Source organism: Panthera uncia, chromosome F1 (assembly GCF_023721935.1).
Source record: "Panthera uncia isolate 11264 chromosome F1, Puncia_PCG_1.0, whole genome shotgun sequence".
Taxonomy (NCBI): domain Eukaryota; kingdom Metazoa; phylum Chordata; class Mammalia; order Carnivora; family Felidae; genus Panthera; species Panthera uncia.
This window is the reverse complement of record NC_064813.1, coordinates 63,354,998-63,370,794: the sequence shown is the minus strand read 5'-3', so window position 1 is coordinate 63,370,794 and position 15,797 is coordinate 63,354,998. Positions and strand designations below refer to the sequence as shown.

Sequence of the window (15,797 nt, the reverse complement as noted above, 5' to 3'; positions counted from 1 at the left end):
GGTCAATCAGGAAACAACTGTAGAAGCCAAGCCTTGCCACGCCCTCTATAAACGGGCCGGGCCCCTCGTAAAGAGTCCAGTCAAAGACAGGACAGCTCATGAAGGAGACACTGATGCTGGGGACCCGGAAGGAGCCGGCCCTGCTGATCATCCCCACGGACCGCCTCCTCCCTGAGAATTCACGCCTCCTGCCCTCTGTCCTACACCAGCGACACGGGGCCCAGCTGAGGATGGTCTTTACCGGTCCAGGATGGGCTACAGGGAACAATGAAAAGCAAGAACTTAGACCCTTTTATAGCACCCTGAGGGAGCAATTTTGTTTGTTTAATATAGTCCTAAAAAATAGGGCTTAGATTTTGTATGTTTCTTTTTGTTTTAGTTTTTAGTACATTGCTTTTATTGTATCCTACCAAAGTATGGGTCCGCGATGGATGGGAAAATAAAGAAAAACAGTTCCTTTGACCCAGATAGGTGAAAAGTCCCACCCTACACACACACACAGACTCGGTCTACATACGCGCCTGGCCCGGTCTCTGCCCCCCACCCCCCCACTATACTCCTCCCCCAGAATTCCTCCCCACCCCCACTTCTATTGACAGAGCCAAAAATATCCTTTCCCCTTAGTTTAGAAAAGAATGAGCCGGCATTTTTAAAAATGAACAATTACTCAGAAAATTGAAGACAAAGAAAATCCCCCAAAAGAACATAAAGAAAGCAGCGGCACCCGGGTGGCTCGGTCAGTTAAGTGTCCAACTCTTGGTTTCCATTCAGATCATGATCTCACGGTTGGTGAGTTCGAGCCCTGCATGGGGCTTTGCGATGACAGTGCAGAGCCTGCTTGGGACTCTCTCCCTCTCTCAAAATAAATAAATAAACTTTAGAGGGGGAAAAAAGGCCACAGAGAAGGCAGAGCCTTCAGAGGGGACCCCAGACGGGACCCCAGAGAAGGCAGAGCCTTCAGAGGGGACCCCAGACGGGACCCCAGACTCTGGCTGGAGCAGGCGGCCCCAGGGCTCGCTGCCAGCCCTGGAAGCAGGAACTCGCTGCTGGCCCTGGAAAGTAGTGGTGGCGAGGAGAAGAGGACTGTCACGGGTCTCTGGGGACAGACCCTGCAGACACCAAGGAAGGCGTCACATGGCATCCCCAAGCACCGCTGCCGGCAAGGCCCTGCGCTGCAAAACGTCATTCTCCTCTCCGAGTCAGAGCTAAATGCAAACACCGCCCCCCCAGCCGCGGCGAGTTGTCTGCCTGCTCCAGGGACAGGGGCTCCGAGGGGCCGCAGCACCTGCTGGGCAGGCGACAGAGATCACCCGCTGGGTAAGCGGGAGGGAAAGGACTCCAAGCCCAGCCGGGCTGAGGGCGGAGGCAGCCACCGCCCCTTCGGGGAGACTGAGAGCGGACGGGGCCTCGCGGCTGCCCTCTGCTGGCCCCCTTGGGTCCGACCACCCGCCGGACAGCTTCACCGCGCGGTGCCATCAGGCACCGGGCGTTGCTTTGTGTGCGGCTAAACGCTTTAGATGCCAACGACTAAAATGAAACGTGGCCCTTCCCTGAACCGGGCAGGTTGCAGATGCTGGGATTTCTTTCAATTCTGGGTTTTAGATTTGGCTAGAAAGTAAGGTCTTGGACAATTTGTCCTAAGCAAGCCTCCGCTAAGCAGCCCTGCAGGGGGCGCCTGGGTGGCCCAGTCGGTTAAGCATCAGACTTTAGCTCCGGCCACGATGTTTGAGTTCCTGAGTTCGAGCCCCGCATGGGGCTCTGTGCTGACGGCTCGGAGCCCGCTTTGGATTATCTCTCTGTCTCTTTCTCTCTCTCTCCCCCTCCCCCAATTGCACTTGTCTCTTTCTCTCAAAAATAAATAAACATTTAAAAAGAAAAAAAAAAAAAAAAGAAACAGCCCTGTATCCTTCATCTTTATATTGACTCTCAGGCTCTTTGAAAGATCGGCCTGCGTTGTACTTGTTTGGGGATTCTTTCTGCCAGCGGGGTGCAGATGGGCGGTGACTGGGTCGGAGAACCGTCGTCCAGTCCTATGCTCACGGGCTTCCCGTGCTGAGTGCTCACCGGCGCAAGGTGCCCGGTGGGGACCCCGCAGGGTGGGGATCCCGCAGATGTTTGCTGAATGACTGAATGAGCGAATGAGAGTCCAGCCCCTCCCTCGCTCCCCCCACGAAGCACAGTCCTGGCATTGTCGCTTTTGTATGCAGCCTGCCTTCAGCTCTCTGGGGAAGTATGTTTTTGCCTCAAAAGTAAATCCTACCAAGCCTCGGACCGCCCCACCCAGTTCCTATGGGCTGTTCCCCTTCTCTCCCGCCTTCCATCTCAAGCTGCCTGCACCTTGCTCCCGGGCACCAAAGAGCAAAGACTCCGCTCCCTGCCCCTGTCCCCGGCAAGGCCAGGACCAGGGTGGGACAAGACAGGCACCATCCGCACAAATATTAAAGAGGCAGCTCAGGCCGTGCACGCAGGCTGACAGCGTCCTCTGGTGGGAAGTCAGGTGCACCGTTTCCACACGTGCGAGCACTGCCCCTGCTGCCCAAGCTGGCTGCCAGGGAGTGGCGGGCATGGGCGGGCATGGGCTGCCCCACCCTGGGCAGCCTTGGGGGCCAGCCGGCGCCCGGTGGCACCGTGTCGGCTTAGGCAAGGCTCTACCTGGCCTCTCAGCCCCCACCCCCCCACCCCTCAGAAGGTAACACCTCTGCCCCCTTCCCCCACCCCGGCTCCCAAAAAGCCTGCTGAATGCCCCTCCTTCCTGCCTCCCTGCCTGCCTGCTCCCCTTTTTGTCCCTCCTCCACCTCTCCCCTGTTCTGGGTGGCCCCATTCCGTGTCCAGGCCAGTCCGAGAATTAACGACAAGGGTGAGTGGGCAGGGCAGGTGCCTCCCTGACACGCACACCCTCCCCGAGATTCCACTGGCCCCGAACAGAGCTCAGGCGGCCCGCGTGGTCACTGGGGACACCTGCTCCCTGCCCCCGCCCGCAGCGGAGGTAGGCTGAGGGCAAGGTGCAGAGGGGGCCGCAGCCCCAGCGTCTCCCTGGGTCAGGCTTCCCAGAAGGGCCCAGCTGCCAGCTGCTCTCTTAATTAAGGAATGTGGGAGTGGTGCCTTTGAACTCCCAGCCCGTGACTCGAGAGCTGTCCCCGAGGTGTGGTAATTACCGTGCTCTGCGCCAGTGACCAGCAGCGGGGGCGAGCCTGTCTCCACAGACCCAACCCAGCCCGCACTGCCCCTGTCCATCTCTCTCCAGCTGTCACACAGCCTGGAGCTCTTCCCTTTGGGAGACAGAATGTCCGCTGACCCCCCGCCAACCCCCTCCTCACCCTTCCTTGGCTTCCCTGAAGTTCCCCTGTAGGTAAAGGGCACGGGGTGGGCTGGGAAGGCAGCGATTTCAACTCAGTGCCTGCTTGGATAGACCAAGTGGGAGAGGAGGGAGTACGACCGCCCACCATCTGCCCTGCAGGAATTGGGCGCCCCTTTCCCTACATCCCCGCCACGGCCCCACTCCTGCGTCTCACGCCCTCGCCGTCCCAGGCCTGACACCTGACCGGACACCTGACCAGGGCACTCCGGCTTGGGGAGGCTGTCCGTGGCTATCGACGGGGGGCGAGGCAAGGGGCTGGGGGCGTTGCCGGAAGGGGGAAGGGTAGGGACCTGGCCCTGTCCTCACCAAGCTTCCAGTCTGGGACCGGCGGATGGAGCTACTCACACCCGAACCCCCTTGCTCTGCATTAACCTGCTCTCCTCTCTTCCCTCCCTGGCCACTTAGTAGCAACGGTTAAGATTCTTGTGAGTGCTGACCACGCACCAGACCCCATTCTAAATAAGCCCTTGCAAGCCACCCTTACCAGGCTGACTGTCATTATCAGGTGACACAGCCCATCCCCTCCTCCAGACTGCAGACTGCTCAAGGTCAGGGCCACGCCTTCCATGTCTGTGTTCCCGGCACCTGGCACGTAACTAGGTGCTCAATAAACCCCTGATGAAGAAGGATGGAATTCACAACGGGGTCATGAATGATTCCCCTCCGCTGGCCTCTCTGCCCCAAAGCCAGGTGGCTTCCGAGTTCTGTCCCAGCTCTGCCCTGTCCCTTCCTCTCTACTCTGGGGGCTTCCGTTCTAGTCCAGCCAGGACCATCCCAACGGCTGCCACCCAGGCTTCCCTGCCTCTTCTTTCTCTGCCCGCCTGCCCTGCGTGCAGTCCTTCCACCAGCCAGGCGCCCTCAGCTCAGAAGGGGCCACATCCCCTCCCTCGGAGCCTTCCCTCGGCCCACCAGCTACAGAATCTGGAACACAGGCTGGTTCCACTAGATTCCCGGGTCCTGGCCCAGCCCCCACTGAACCAGAGTCTCCAAGCATTTGAGCCCAGCGAGGTTGAGAGCTGCTGCTCCCAGAACCAAAACCTGATGCCTAAAAGCCAGTATTCCAGCGATCTGACCCTCGACCTCCTTTTCCAGCCCCACCCACGCCAGCCCCGAGGGGCTCCTCCCCTCCCTGCCCTCCTTCATCGTCCTGGAGCCCACCTGGGGCTCCCCCTGCCTGGCCTTATCCACTTGGCTCTTCTTTTCCGCCCTCTGGCTCATCCCTTTTCTCCGCCTACCCAAATCGTGCCTATCTTCAAGGTGCGGCTCAAAGCCCACCTTCTAGGGAAGCGTCCCCTGCCCGCATCCACAGACGCCTCTTCCCCACCGCACCCTCTGCACGGAGAAGCCGTGCTGCCCATGGCACAGAGCCGTGCCTGCGGCACGGCCGACCTTCGTCCTGGGCATATCCAAGCCAGGACACTTGGCTTGTGAGCACCTGGAAGGCAGGAAGCCTATCCTCCTGCTGTCCCGACACCATGGCTGCCTCGTTCCTGGTCGGGTCCCTAGCAGAGGCCAGGAGTTCTGCGGGATCAGACACGGCGAGCCACGCTCGGGACGCGGGGACTCCCCTCGTCTTCCCGAAAAGCCTCCCCAGACTGAAGCGGCCACATAACCGGAAGCGTGAAGAGACCCAGGGCGGGGGAGACACAGCTCTGGCAACGTGGCCCGGGCTCCCAAGGGTGAGGCTCCCGTCCCAGCTCGCACTCGTGACCTCCGCACGGGGCTGACCTCGGCCCCACGCCTGACAGGCGGCAATGAGACCCTTGTGGAGGAGGCCTGTGACCGTGTGCAGGATTTGTGCGCTCCTTTCCAAGTGTTTATTAAATGCCCACGGTGTGCCGAGCGCCAAGGGGAACACAGACATGAACGGGTGAAGACCTCGCCGGCAAACAGTGTGTGGAGACAAGAAAGCCATCACAGGACAGCGTGCCAAGGGTCATGGCAGAGACCCGGCCGGCACTGGGCTCGGGAGAGGAGGTCCCTCACTCCGTCTGCTCAGGTGGGAGCCCGCTGGCTGCAGCCTACCCGGCCCGGAGGGACGAACGGAGCAGGGCGCCCACTGGAGGAGCCAGCACCGGGCTGGAGAGGGTGCTCCCAGGAGGAGCACTCCTGGCTTGGGATGGCCAGAGAGCAGGCTGGGCCGGGGAGGCCAGCTCGGACAAGCGTGCCGGAGCCGAACTTAGGAGAGTCTTGCACACCAGGCCGAGAGTTTCGTCTTTATTTTGAGGGTGGTGGGAGGTGCGGAAGAATTTTAGAGAAGTAACAGAGGGAATTGCGATCTGGAGGCCTCTCTGTGGCTGCGGCAGGAAAGGCGGCCAGCCAGGGGGCCAGTGGGATGCAGGGAGGGCCGGCGGGTCCCACAGGAAGACGTGGGCTTGTGTTGGGGCGCCCGCCACTGGCAATGGCATTGGCCAACCACGGGCACATGAAAGAGGCTGACTTACAAGAATCCGCTCCTGAGAAAGTCCAGCTAGGCCGACGGCCAACTTCCACTTTCCTCTGGATACTTTCACTTTCGGGCCATCCTGTTCTGAGTCAAGATTCCTCCTTCTGAACATGGGACTTCCCAGAAGGACCACAGCTCCCTCTGGGTATCCACTTGACCCAGGATGTTCTGGACTGGGGCTGTCGAAAGAGCTTGCTGGCCTCTCCGGAGAAGGATGGCCATGTGGTCCCTGTGGAGTCTGCTTCTCTGGGAAGGTAAGTAGGGCAGGTGCGTGACCAGGGCCCCTCACCAGCCTTCTGGGCAGGGGCCTCATCCCAAGCAAGGACCCAGGGGCCGAGGAGGGCCAGGGAAGGCGGAAGCAGGTTCTCAGGCAACCTTGAAAAGCCGGAGGGAGCCAAAGAGATGCAGGGTCCTGGATGGGATGTGCTGGCTGCTCTAGAAGCATCCGCGTCCGTGAGACATGTCCTGTGGTCCAGGGCCGTTAAAACTTAGGCTGGTGGTGCCAGTGGTTCGGACAGAGACGGTTGTGAGAAGGGCGAGGGGATTCTCGTAGAGGAAGACAGGGCAGAGCAGACTCTCACAAAGAAGCACGTCTTTCCATCAGCCTGCGGGAGGCCTAGGAGCCTCGACGGGGAGCCAGCACCACTCTGCACACCCAGTACGCATTAACACTGTAGCCTCTGCGGCCGGGCCCGATGCGTAGGGCCGGGGAGGGCAGCGAGAGGGGCAGGGGGCCGGCCGAGCGGCGCCCCCAGAACACGACTCCTCAAGCAGACGCCCGGCGCTTGGGTGCGTTCTCTACGGGCCGTGTTGTGCCTCGCACCCCGGGTGTCCCCTGTGCCAGGTGCCCCCTGTGCCAGGCGCCAGGTGAGTCCCCCGGGAATCCCATCATCCACCCAGTACGGCGAGTTGAGTTTCTGAACAGTGGCGGGCAGGGGGTACGAAGAGGACAAGAGGAGCTCGCCGTCTCGCGGCAGGCGCCTGACTCATCTATGGGCAATCGCAGCAGAGGAACGGGGCGCCCCAGGGTGCTGGGCGCACAGAGAAGCAGGGTGGATGTTGCCCTGACGGGAGGGGGCGTTCAGGGGAGGCAGTGGGTCCGGATGAGCAGCGATCGGCCAGCAAAGGGCTCAGGGGTACCTCCCGCAGAGGCATCACCCCACCTCAGACTCTCACCTCCGCCAGCTCCTGACGGCAGAGACCGGCGCCCTCGGGTCCCTGGCATCCGTGACTCCCCCTCCTTGGCTCCCCGGACCACAACTAGGCTCAGGCCTCACTGATTGCGCACCTGAATCCCTCTCCACCCCTCCCACTTCTCCCCATCGCTGCCGCCCACCCCCCTGCAGCAGGAGTTCACTCACTGCAGGTGGAAAAACAGCAGCAGCCCGCCCCCGAAGCTTCCGGCACATTCCCCGCGCTCCCCCCCACCCATGGTCTTTCGAACCAGAATTTCATCCTGTTACTCTCTTACTTAAACCCTGCGCAAGGCCTCCCACGGCTCTAAAGATAAAACCAGACGCTGCTTTCAGGCCCCGGGTTGGCTCCGGCCAAGGACTCCGCAGTACGGTTTCTGACTCCCCCCTGCAGAGAACTGGTTTCAGTTCCCCTGCACCCTGCCCTCCTGCTCGCCTGCTGGCCGGGCCTTCCTACCCTCCGTCCTTCCCTCTGCCTGAGACGCTTCCCGGCTCCAGACAGCCCTCTTCTCCTAGGCCTGGCTGATTCCCACTCCCCCTTCTGGTCTCAGCTTAGCCATTTCCCCTCTGAGCCCCTCAAGACCATTCACCCTCCCTGGGTTCTCCCGGAGCCTCCCTTTCTCCCCATCGTGGTGCTTACTATATTTTAATCATTCGCTTAGAGTCTGACTTCCTCTGTGAGCGTAAGGGATTCTCTCCCTTACGGTTTTATTCCTGGTCCCTGGCACGGTGCACCTGCTCAGCGTGGGTGGCGGGAGCGTGGGGAGAGGGGCCCTAATGTGCTGGCTTCACGGCAGCTTGGCGGGGTGCGGGAGGAGCAGAGGGAGAGAGGCGAGGAGCTGTGGGGCAGGCAGACTGATGGGCTCCGTCCTTTCAGCCCTCCTTCCCGCCGCCGTCCATGGTGCCCAAGTGCACGGCCAGATCGGGGGCTCCGTGCTGCTGGCGGCAGAGTGCCCCCCCGGCTTCCAAGTCCGAGAGGCCATCTGGAGATCGCTCTGGCCTTCGGAGGAGCTCGTGGCCACGTTTTTCCGGGGCGCCCCGGAGACTCTCTACCACTCCCGCTTCCTGGGCCGAGCCCAGCTGCACAAGAACCTGAGCCTGGCGCTCCAGCCGCTGGAGTCGGGAGACAGCGGCAACTTCTCCGTGCTGCTGGTGGACACGGGAGGTCGGGCCCGGACCCAGATCCTGCAGCTCAAGGTGCATGGTGAGTACCCCCGACACTGGAAAGGCATCCTGCGTCCTGGGAGCTGGGGGGGACAGGGTTCCAGGGGCCTCTGGCCTCTGACCTCCCGGCTGACGCGGGGCACAGCTGTCCCCATGGCACAGCTGAGAAAGTTCCTCCGGTGCTCCCAGGTGAGCTCCCGGCTGGGGCAGCCTGGCTTTGCCACCCCGCGGTCCTCGCCTGAACTCCAGAGCGGCCTCTTCTTGGCTCGGTGGCCAAGGACACAAGGTTAAGCCTCCCTGGCGCTCACCTTTCTCCCTTAGAAAATGGGCGTCGTGAGCAATGTCACAACGAGGCGCCTGCAAAGGGGGAAATAGAGCGCGTCTGGGAAAACATCTGAGAGGGCGCTGGGCCCGCACTGCAAACTTCTAAGCTCATAGGATGTGCCATTACCTGACAAACTCCTACAGGGGAAAAAAGTACGGCCCATCAGACCACGACGCGATGTTTTTTATCATACAGTATGGAATTTTTATTTGACACTGCTTTCGAGAGTTCTTTTCGCCGTGTTTAGAGATTTTCCGATGTATAACGGTCACAGGTTCTCTCCGTTATTCACTGTCTCAGAGCAAACCGTCCCCAAACCTACGGGCTGAAAACAACGCTGTTAATTTCTCATGATCTGTGGGTGACGGGGCTCGGCTGGGTGGGCCTCCTGCTCCCTGAGGTCCGCCAAGGTCGTTCAGGCGGCTGCATTTGGCACCTCAGCTGGGGCGGCTGACTTCGCTGCGGACTAGGTGGACCCTGCTTTCCAGCAACTTCCCCCCCTACTCCCTCTGCCTCCTGCCACATCACCTCTGTCACCATCAGCCCCTCTACTTCTGCATCTACTGCCCCCACCTCCACTGTATTCCTGCCGAACAACAAAAAAACAGTGGCCTTTGAGCTCTCATTCATCTACCTAATGGCTCGGAAAAGGTGGGTGAGTTACCCCCAACCACTATTTCAGTAAAACCTCAGACATTTGGTAGAGTAGTGGGGAGAGCAAAGCCCAACTTTAAGAATGAAAAGCACGAGCGACACCTGGGAGGAAGAAGACGGTGAGGGAGAGAAGGGCAGTCGTAAACTGGGAAGGAGAGAGCGCCCCCCACGAACCAACCCAAAGACAGCTAGCTGGCTGCCCTTGGGTGAGCCCCTGGGGGTGCCAGTGTGCGGTTAGATGGGTGTCCCGAATGCACGCAGCCCTGAACCCAGCTGCCCAGCTTGGCAAGCAGAGGGGGGGCTGGATTTAGGCAGCCCCACCCTCACCTGTTATCCCCTCAGCCCCATTCCCTTGTGCAGTGAATAACCTCCGCAACCACACAGGCAGCCCTGGAGCCTCTTCCTATTCTAAGTCTCAGCTGCTGCACATGTGAAATGAGGACATTGAATGTGATAATACATGCAGCACCCACACCACTAAGCTCTAAAATGCCTTGTTCTCAGCATCTGAATTACAGATTTTAAGGAAATTGCTGTTTTATTGCTTCCAAATACATAGCGTGATTAGAACTAATTGCACAAAGCTGCCAAGCAGCCGTCCTGGGGAGCTCTGCTTTGACAATAGATAAGAATGATTTGAATTAGCAGATCAGTTACTAGAAATGTCAATGGGTGTTTCTACTGTGCCTGATAGTGTTTGGAAGCAGCTTGTCCTCTTAAGCGATGTAAATATCCACCACACGCGCACGCACACACACGCGCGCGCACACGTGTGTTAATCTTTGTTTATACTATTAGTGTGCCCAGCAAATCTTTCCTTTGCCATCTCACAAATCCCCCCAGATTGAGCTGGCATTAATGAGGTTTTACTCGGCTTGACTTTGGAATACTGTCAGAGACTGAGCCCTCCCGTTGTCACTAGAATGCTCTCCCGCTGGCCCCCATTGCCACAGAGACTCAGGATTTACTCATCAAGCTACACAGGAAAGGGAAGCCACAGTCTAAGATGCCAGGACTCCAATTTGCGCAGTGGTCCAGGTGTCTGTGCACCTAGAGGGCTAAGGTTATGAAGATAACAAAACAGAACCCCCAGCCCCCTGCCCGGGTCTCCTTCGTAGGGCGTTGCAGCCTTGTAATTATTTTCTTAGTTATTCAATCACTTGTCTTCTCCACCAAACTATAAGCTCGAATAGTCCAGGAATGTGTCTGTTTTCTTGCCCGACTCAATATCTGCCGATCATCTCTCTGGCTGATATATCATGAAGAAAGTGCTATGACAAGGGACAGACCGAGTTCTTGGAGAGTTCGGAGCCTGGAATGTGAGGGAAGGCTTCACAATCGGAGCAGTAAGCAACGTGTCCGAACTGGGTCTTGAAGGATTGGTAGGAGTTCCCTAGGAGGAAGAGAAGAGAAAGGTACATGTGCGCAGGCGACCCATATGAGAGCATGAGAGACGCGGAAGGGCGCCGTGCTCCGGAGAACTGGAAATTCATTAGGGCAGGTGAGTCAGACCGGCAGGAAGCTACCACTGGAGAGGTTGGCATTGACTATCTCCTGAAGGGTCTCGACTCCCAGACTAAGGAACTCAGTTTCTGTCCTGGACAACGGGAAACCAGACTAGGCTCTGCAGCAAGAGTGCGGCGTCTGGTCAGAGGTGACCTCCAACCCTGCATGGATCCCGGGGCTGGCGCTCTGGGCCCTGCCCAGCATCACTGTAACCCGTGCCTGCTCTTCTGTTCTTGCCTAGATGCAGTGCCCAGGCCCGTGGTGCAAGTATTCATCGCTGTGTCAGGGGACGCTCAGCCCCCCAAGACCTGCCAGGTGCTCCTGTCCTGTTGGGCCCCCAACATCAGTGACATAACCTATAGCTGGCAAAGGGAGGGGACCACTGACTTTGGTATTGAGCCAAGCAGCCTCTTCACGGATGGACAGGTGCTGAAGGTTTCGCTGGGACCAGGAGACAAGAGTGTGGCCTATTCCTGCACTGTCTCCAACCCTGTCAGCCGGGACGTGGCCACCGTCACCCCTTGGGAGAGCTGCCATCACGAGGCAGGTATGCCAAGGGCCAGGGGTCAGTGGTTAAGGGATTGTGAAGCCTCCAGCCCCCCTCTGACCCTGCCCCCTCCGTGTCCAGCCCCAGGAAAGTCCTCCTACAAAGACATGGTGCTGGTGGTGGTGCCCGTGGCCCTGCTCCTGACCCTGGCTGGTCTCCTCTCTGTCTGGCACCCCTGCTACTCAGGTAGGAGTCCTCCAGATGCCAGATGTCCTTGGAGGAGGAGGACCTACTGGGAAGGAAGGCAAGGTTGGACCTCCTCCGTTTTAGGCTTCGCATGGTCTGTCCTCCTTCCCTCTATCACATCAGGTCCTGACTCTCACCGCATCCCCTGGTCTCCATCTCCAATCAGATTAAACAAGGCGAAGTGTCTGTTGCACTTCTGAAAATGACCGCTCCTCTTGCCTGCCTCTTCAGGCCTTCGTGCCAGCCGTTCTCTCTGTCTGGAACGCACTTTCCATGGCTTCCGCCCAATCCCCCTTCTTCATGTGACTATCTCCTCCACAGTCTCCAAGGTGCACCTGCTCCCGGAGGCCTTCCTGACCTGCTCCCCCAGCCCAGGCGCGGTTGGTGTTCTTCCTTTAATCTCCATCGCCCCCAGCCCTCGTTGCACTCACTCTCCCGCTGCCTTCTCAGCCCCTTGAAGGCAAAGGCTGACTTGCCACCGGGTATCTAGCGATGGTCCCTGGAACAGCGCTCGTAGGGATAAAGTTCTGTTGAGTGCAAGTCTAAATGAACGCCAGCCCCGTGCTTGCCCACCATTCCTAGGAAATGCTCCCTGAGAGAAGTACCTGTCTGGCCGGGAGCTGATAAGTCCTCCTTCTCCAGGAGAAGAGAAAAGGGGAAAGTCAGAGGTGGGGCTGGGTTCTGAGCCATCCCTCCGGCACAGCCCCTGCCTGGACCCCAGGATGCCCTGCCCCTGACAGAAACACCCCACTGACCTGGGCTTCATGGGGATGTCCACCCCAGGCTGTCCGGGATGGCTTCGGGCCAAGCCAAGATTCCAAAGTGAGAGGGCAGCTGTTGGAAGGTAACCTTTCTGATCTCTTTGCCAGGGAAAAAGCAGAAGGACATCTGTACCGACAGAGTGGCTCCAGAGACGGAGAATCCCCTTGTGTAGGGTCTGCAAAGAAGGAGGATATAAACTGTTGCCTGGACCACCAGGAAGTACACGATGCTCTGGGCCATAGCTGGTGTCTGGAAACGACCATGGTCCTCATGCCTCTGGTGACACTCCTGTCCCACCTCCAGGAGCAGCCCGGGAAGCTCTTGCACTGGGAGCCACCACACGGAAAACACTGGCACAACCTTCCACGTCCCCTCCTTCTCCGCCCGCCCCCCACCCTCCGCTCCTTGCATGTCCTGGCTCTGCTCGGGGCAAGATCACAGAGCACCCCCTCCCTCACCTTTGTCTATCTCTAGATCTCATGATAAGGCCTTGGTCATCAGGGAACATCGGGGTCTCAAACTACAGGGGTGGGGCTGGGGCCAGAGCTGGAAATGGGCGATTCACAGTTTCTCTGTTAGTTCAAATGTCTAATATCTTTTAGGGTCCGGGACCCAGACTGGATGCAATTCTTTGGTGCCAATTAGTTAATACTTGCATCGGTCTGCTAGGGCCGCCGTAACAAGATATCACAGAATCGGGGCTTAAAGAACAGAAATTCACTTTCTCGTAGCCTTGGAGGCTAAAAGCACAAGACCAAGGTGCCGGCAGCTTTGGTTTCTTGTGAGGCCTCTCTTTCCTTGGCTTGCAGATGCCTTCCTTCTCTAGGTGTCCTTCCGTGGCCTCTCCTCTACGTGTGCACGTATCCCTGGTGTCTCTCCCTCTTTTATAAGGACACCAGTCATAATGGACTAGGGCCCATCCCAGTGACCTCATTTAACTTTAATTATCTCTTTGAAGTCCTATTTGCAAGTACAGTCGTATTGTGAGATCTTGGGGGTTAGGACTTGGACGAATGGATTTTGAAGAGACAAATCCAGTCCACAACAATAGTTCATCAGCAGTGGGGGGAGGGGGGGGGGTGAATGCCTGAACAGTCAATGTCCCTGTGGATCCTGCAGAACATCCAGTGTCTTAGAGGGGATGTTCTGTGATAACAGTGAGGAAACGGGGCAAGTTTTGAAGTATTTTCCCAGGGAAACTTCAGTCACTCACTAGGTCAGTCCTGTGCCAGGATCTCCCCTCTTTCTCCCAGTTGCTGGAAAGTCACTTTACCTTCAACGAATGGTCAGCACAGCTGGCCTCTAGCGTCACATCCACACTCCTCCACTCAACTTGTTCTGGAATTTCCCTGCCTGCCGGCTCTGCTCAGTGGTCCCCAGCGGGTCACCGGGGCAACACCTGTCTTCTTGCCTTTCCTGCACCCACTTGTCCCCACCCAACCTTCCCCCTGTCCCCCTAAACAGTGCCCGTGGCCTCCCAACCTGGAAACGGGTGTTGCCCCTACCTGCCACCCAGAGGCATTCCCTGTGGTCACTGATTTCTCACGCAAAACTGGCCTCCATCCCTAAAAATGATGTGAGACAGGCCAGGATCTAGCAAGGAGCCATGGTGGCTGTGTGGAGGACACACACACACACACACACACACCCTGTATCCCCCCCCCACTTTCTTCCCTCCATCTCCCAGGCCCCACCTCAGATCAGAGCAATTCTGGATAGAGGGTGGGACCCACATTTCTCCCTCCATGAGTTAACTCTTAGTGACCTCATTTAGCCGTGGTTCTGTGATGCGGTGCACCGGGGCCTTTTTAAATAGGCCCACGCCGCTCAAATAGACGGATGCTCCCGTTCCCTACGATACACTTGTCAGCTAGTGGACTAATCAGCCCTCCACCGAAAAACCCAAAGAACTTCCGAGAGAACCACGTGCTAACAAGCACCGGGACCGATGGTTTAAGGTCACACAGGACAAAGATCGATTGAAGGTTCGGCACGTGCTGGGTACGGTCTGAGGCAAATCAGAAGCGGACAAAGCCCTTCCTTCGTGGAGTTTATATTCTAGAAATACAAACAAGCAAGGAGGTATGTGTCAGAGGTCGATGGGCTCTAATAAGAAGATAAAGCAGCGGGGCACCTGAGTGGCTCAGTCGGTTAGGCGTCTGGAGCTTGATTTCATGGTTCCAGTTATGATCTCGCGGTTCGTGGGTTCAAACCCCGAGTCAGGCTCCGCGCTGCTGGCACAGGGATTCTCTCTCTCTCTCCCTCTCTCTCTGCCACGCTCTCTCTTTCTCTTTCTCAAAATAAATAAACTTAAAAAAAAAAAAAGAAGATAAAGCAGAGTAAAAGGCTAGAGAAGGGTGTGCTGGGGAGGCGGGGCCCATCTCAGATGGGCGAGTGGGGTGAACTGTGCGGTGGGTGGGCCAAGAGTAATCCAGAGAGCAGAGGGTACAAAGAAAGGCCCAGAAGTGGGGCATGGTTAGTGCTTTCCAAAACTCCACTCTAGTGGAGGCCAGGGAGGGTGCGGTGGGGGAGGGCGGAATGGGAGGGTCGGGGCGACTGGGGCCACAGCAGGGGGGACCTTGTGGTCTTCAGAATACACATCCCTGGGGTTGAGGTAGCCAGGAGCGCCCCCATCTGTTTGGGTGCCAGATTCCTCCCACGACAACCTTTATACCATTATTTCCGGTAGGCTCTGTTTTTTGCTCTTTGTTTTCATCCAACTTTCCTTGAGCAAGAGGCTTTGTACCTGTCCTTCCATGCAAAGCACAAAAGCAAGAGCTGCTAGGGTGGAGGGGTCCTGTGACACGATGCCAGAGAGAGTGGAGAGGGGGGCACGGCAGAAGAGAAGTGTGAGAGATACATGGTTTTTTGGCATCAGTGGGGATAGGAACGCCCAGTTCCTCATTTAAAAAGTTTCGCAGGGGCGCCTGGGTGGCCCAGTGGGTTTAGCGTCTGACTCTCGACTTTGGCTCAGGTCGTGATCTCACGGTTTGTGAGTTCGAGCCCTGCCTCTGGCTCTGCGCTGACGCTGTGGAGCCTGCTTGGGATTCTCTCTCTCCCTTTCTCTCTGCCCTTCCCCTGCCTGTGCTCTGTCTCTCTCTCTCTCTCTCAAAAATAGATAGACATTAAACAAACTAAATAAAAACAAAAAAAAGGACGGCACAGAGCAACCATCTCAACCACCCCCAGATCCGGGAAAGTTTCGGTGGGTGCCTCCCCTCGGGCTGTGCCCTGGTCAGCGTCGGCCCCGTCTGCCGGGGGTGTGGGGGGGATGGCAGGCTGAGCACACAGGTAAGTAATAGAGATACTCCCTCTGCACAACTAGCCAGTTCTGGGAGCCACACTTCCAGGGAGCCACCGGAAAACTTGGGTGTCAAGAAGAGAATGACCCAAATCGCGAAAAGTCTAGAAGCCTTATCATCCGAGAAATGACGAAAGAAACTGGTCATACTGAGCCTAGAACAGAAGACTCAGGGGGTCCCCAAGTGTTCAAAGGGCTCTCCTGTAGGCAGGTTGTACAGCCAAGGCCACAGGAACACGTCCCTGAGAGGCAGATGGTGACTCATACCAGTAATAGGACCTTCAAGCTGGAAGGAAACTTTGTGGTTTCTCAGTTCAGGTTTCTCATTTCTCAGGGGGAAAGCCAAGGCCCAAAG

At 57.8% G+C, this 15,797-nt stretch overlaps 1 protein-coding gene across 2 annotated transcripts; it reads left to right on the top strand.

Annotated features, from left to right (window-relative positions):
• The first annotated feature begins 5,902 nt into the window (after positions 1-5,902).
• Positions 5,903-14,438, top strand: SLAMF8 (SLAM family member 8). 2 transcript variants are annotated; one of them, XM_049634716.1, is made up of 5 exons: positions 5,903-6,058; positions 7,875-8,201; positions 10,888-11,193; positions 11,275-11,379; positions 12,249-14,438. In XM_049634716.1, the coding sequence occupies exons 1-5, from the start codon at positions 5,968-5,970 to the stop codon at positions 12,311-12,313; spliced, it is 894 nt and encodes a 297-aa protein (XP_049490673.1). In that variant the 5' UTR covers positions 5,903-5,967; the 3' UTR covers positions 12,314-14,438. The 2 variants fall into 2 exon arrangements, with proteins under 2 accessions (XP_049490673.1, XP_049490672.1); XM_049634715.1 differs by lacking the exon at positions 12,249-14,438 and having other exon boundaries at positions 11,275-11,718.
• The last annotated feature ends 1,359 nt before the right edge of the window (positions 14,439-15,797 follow it).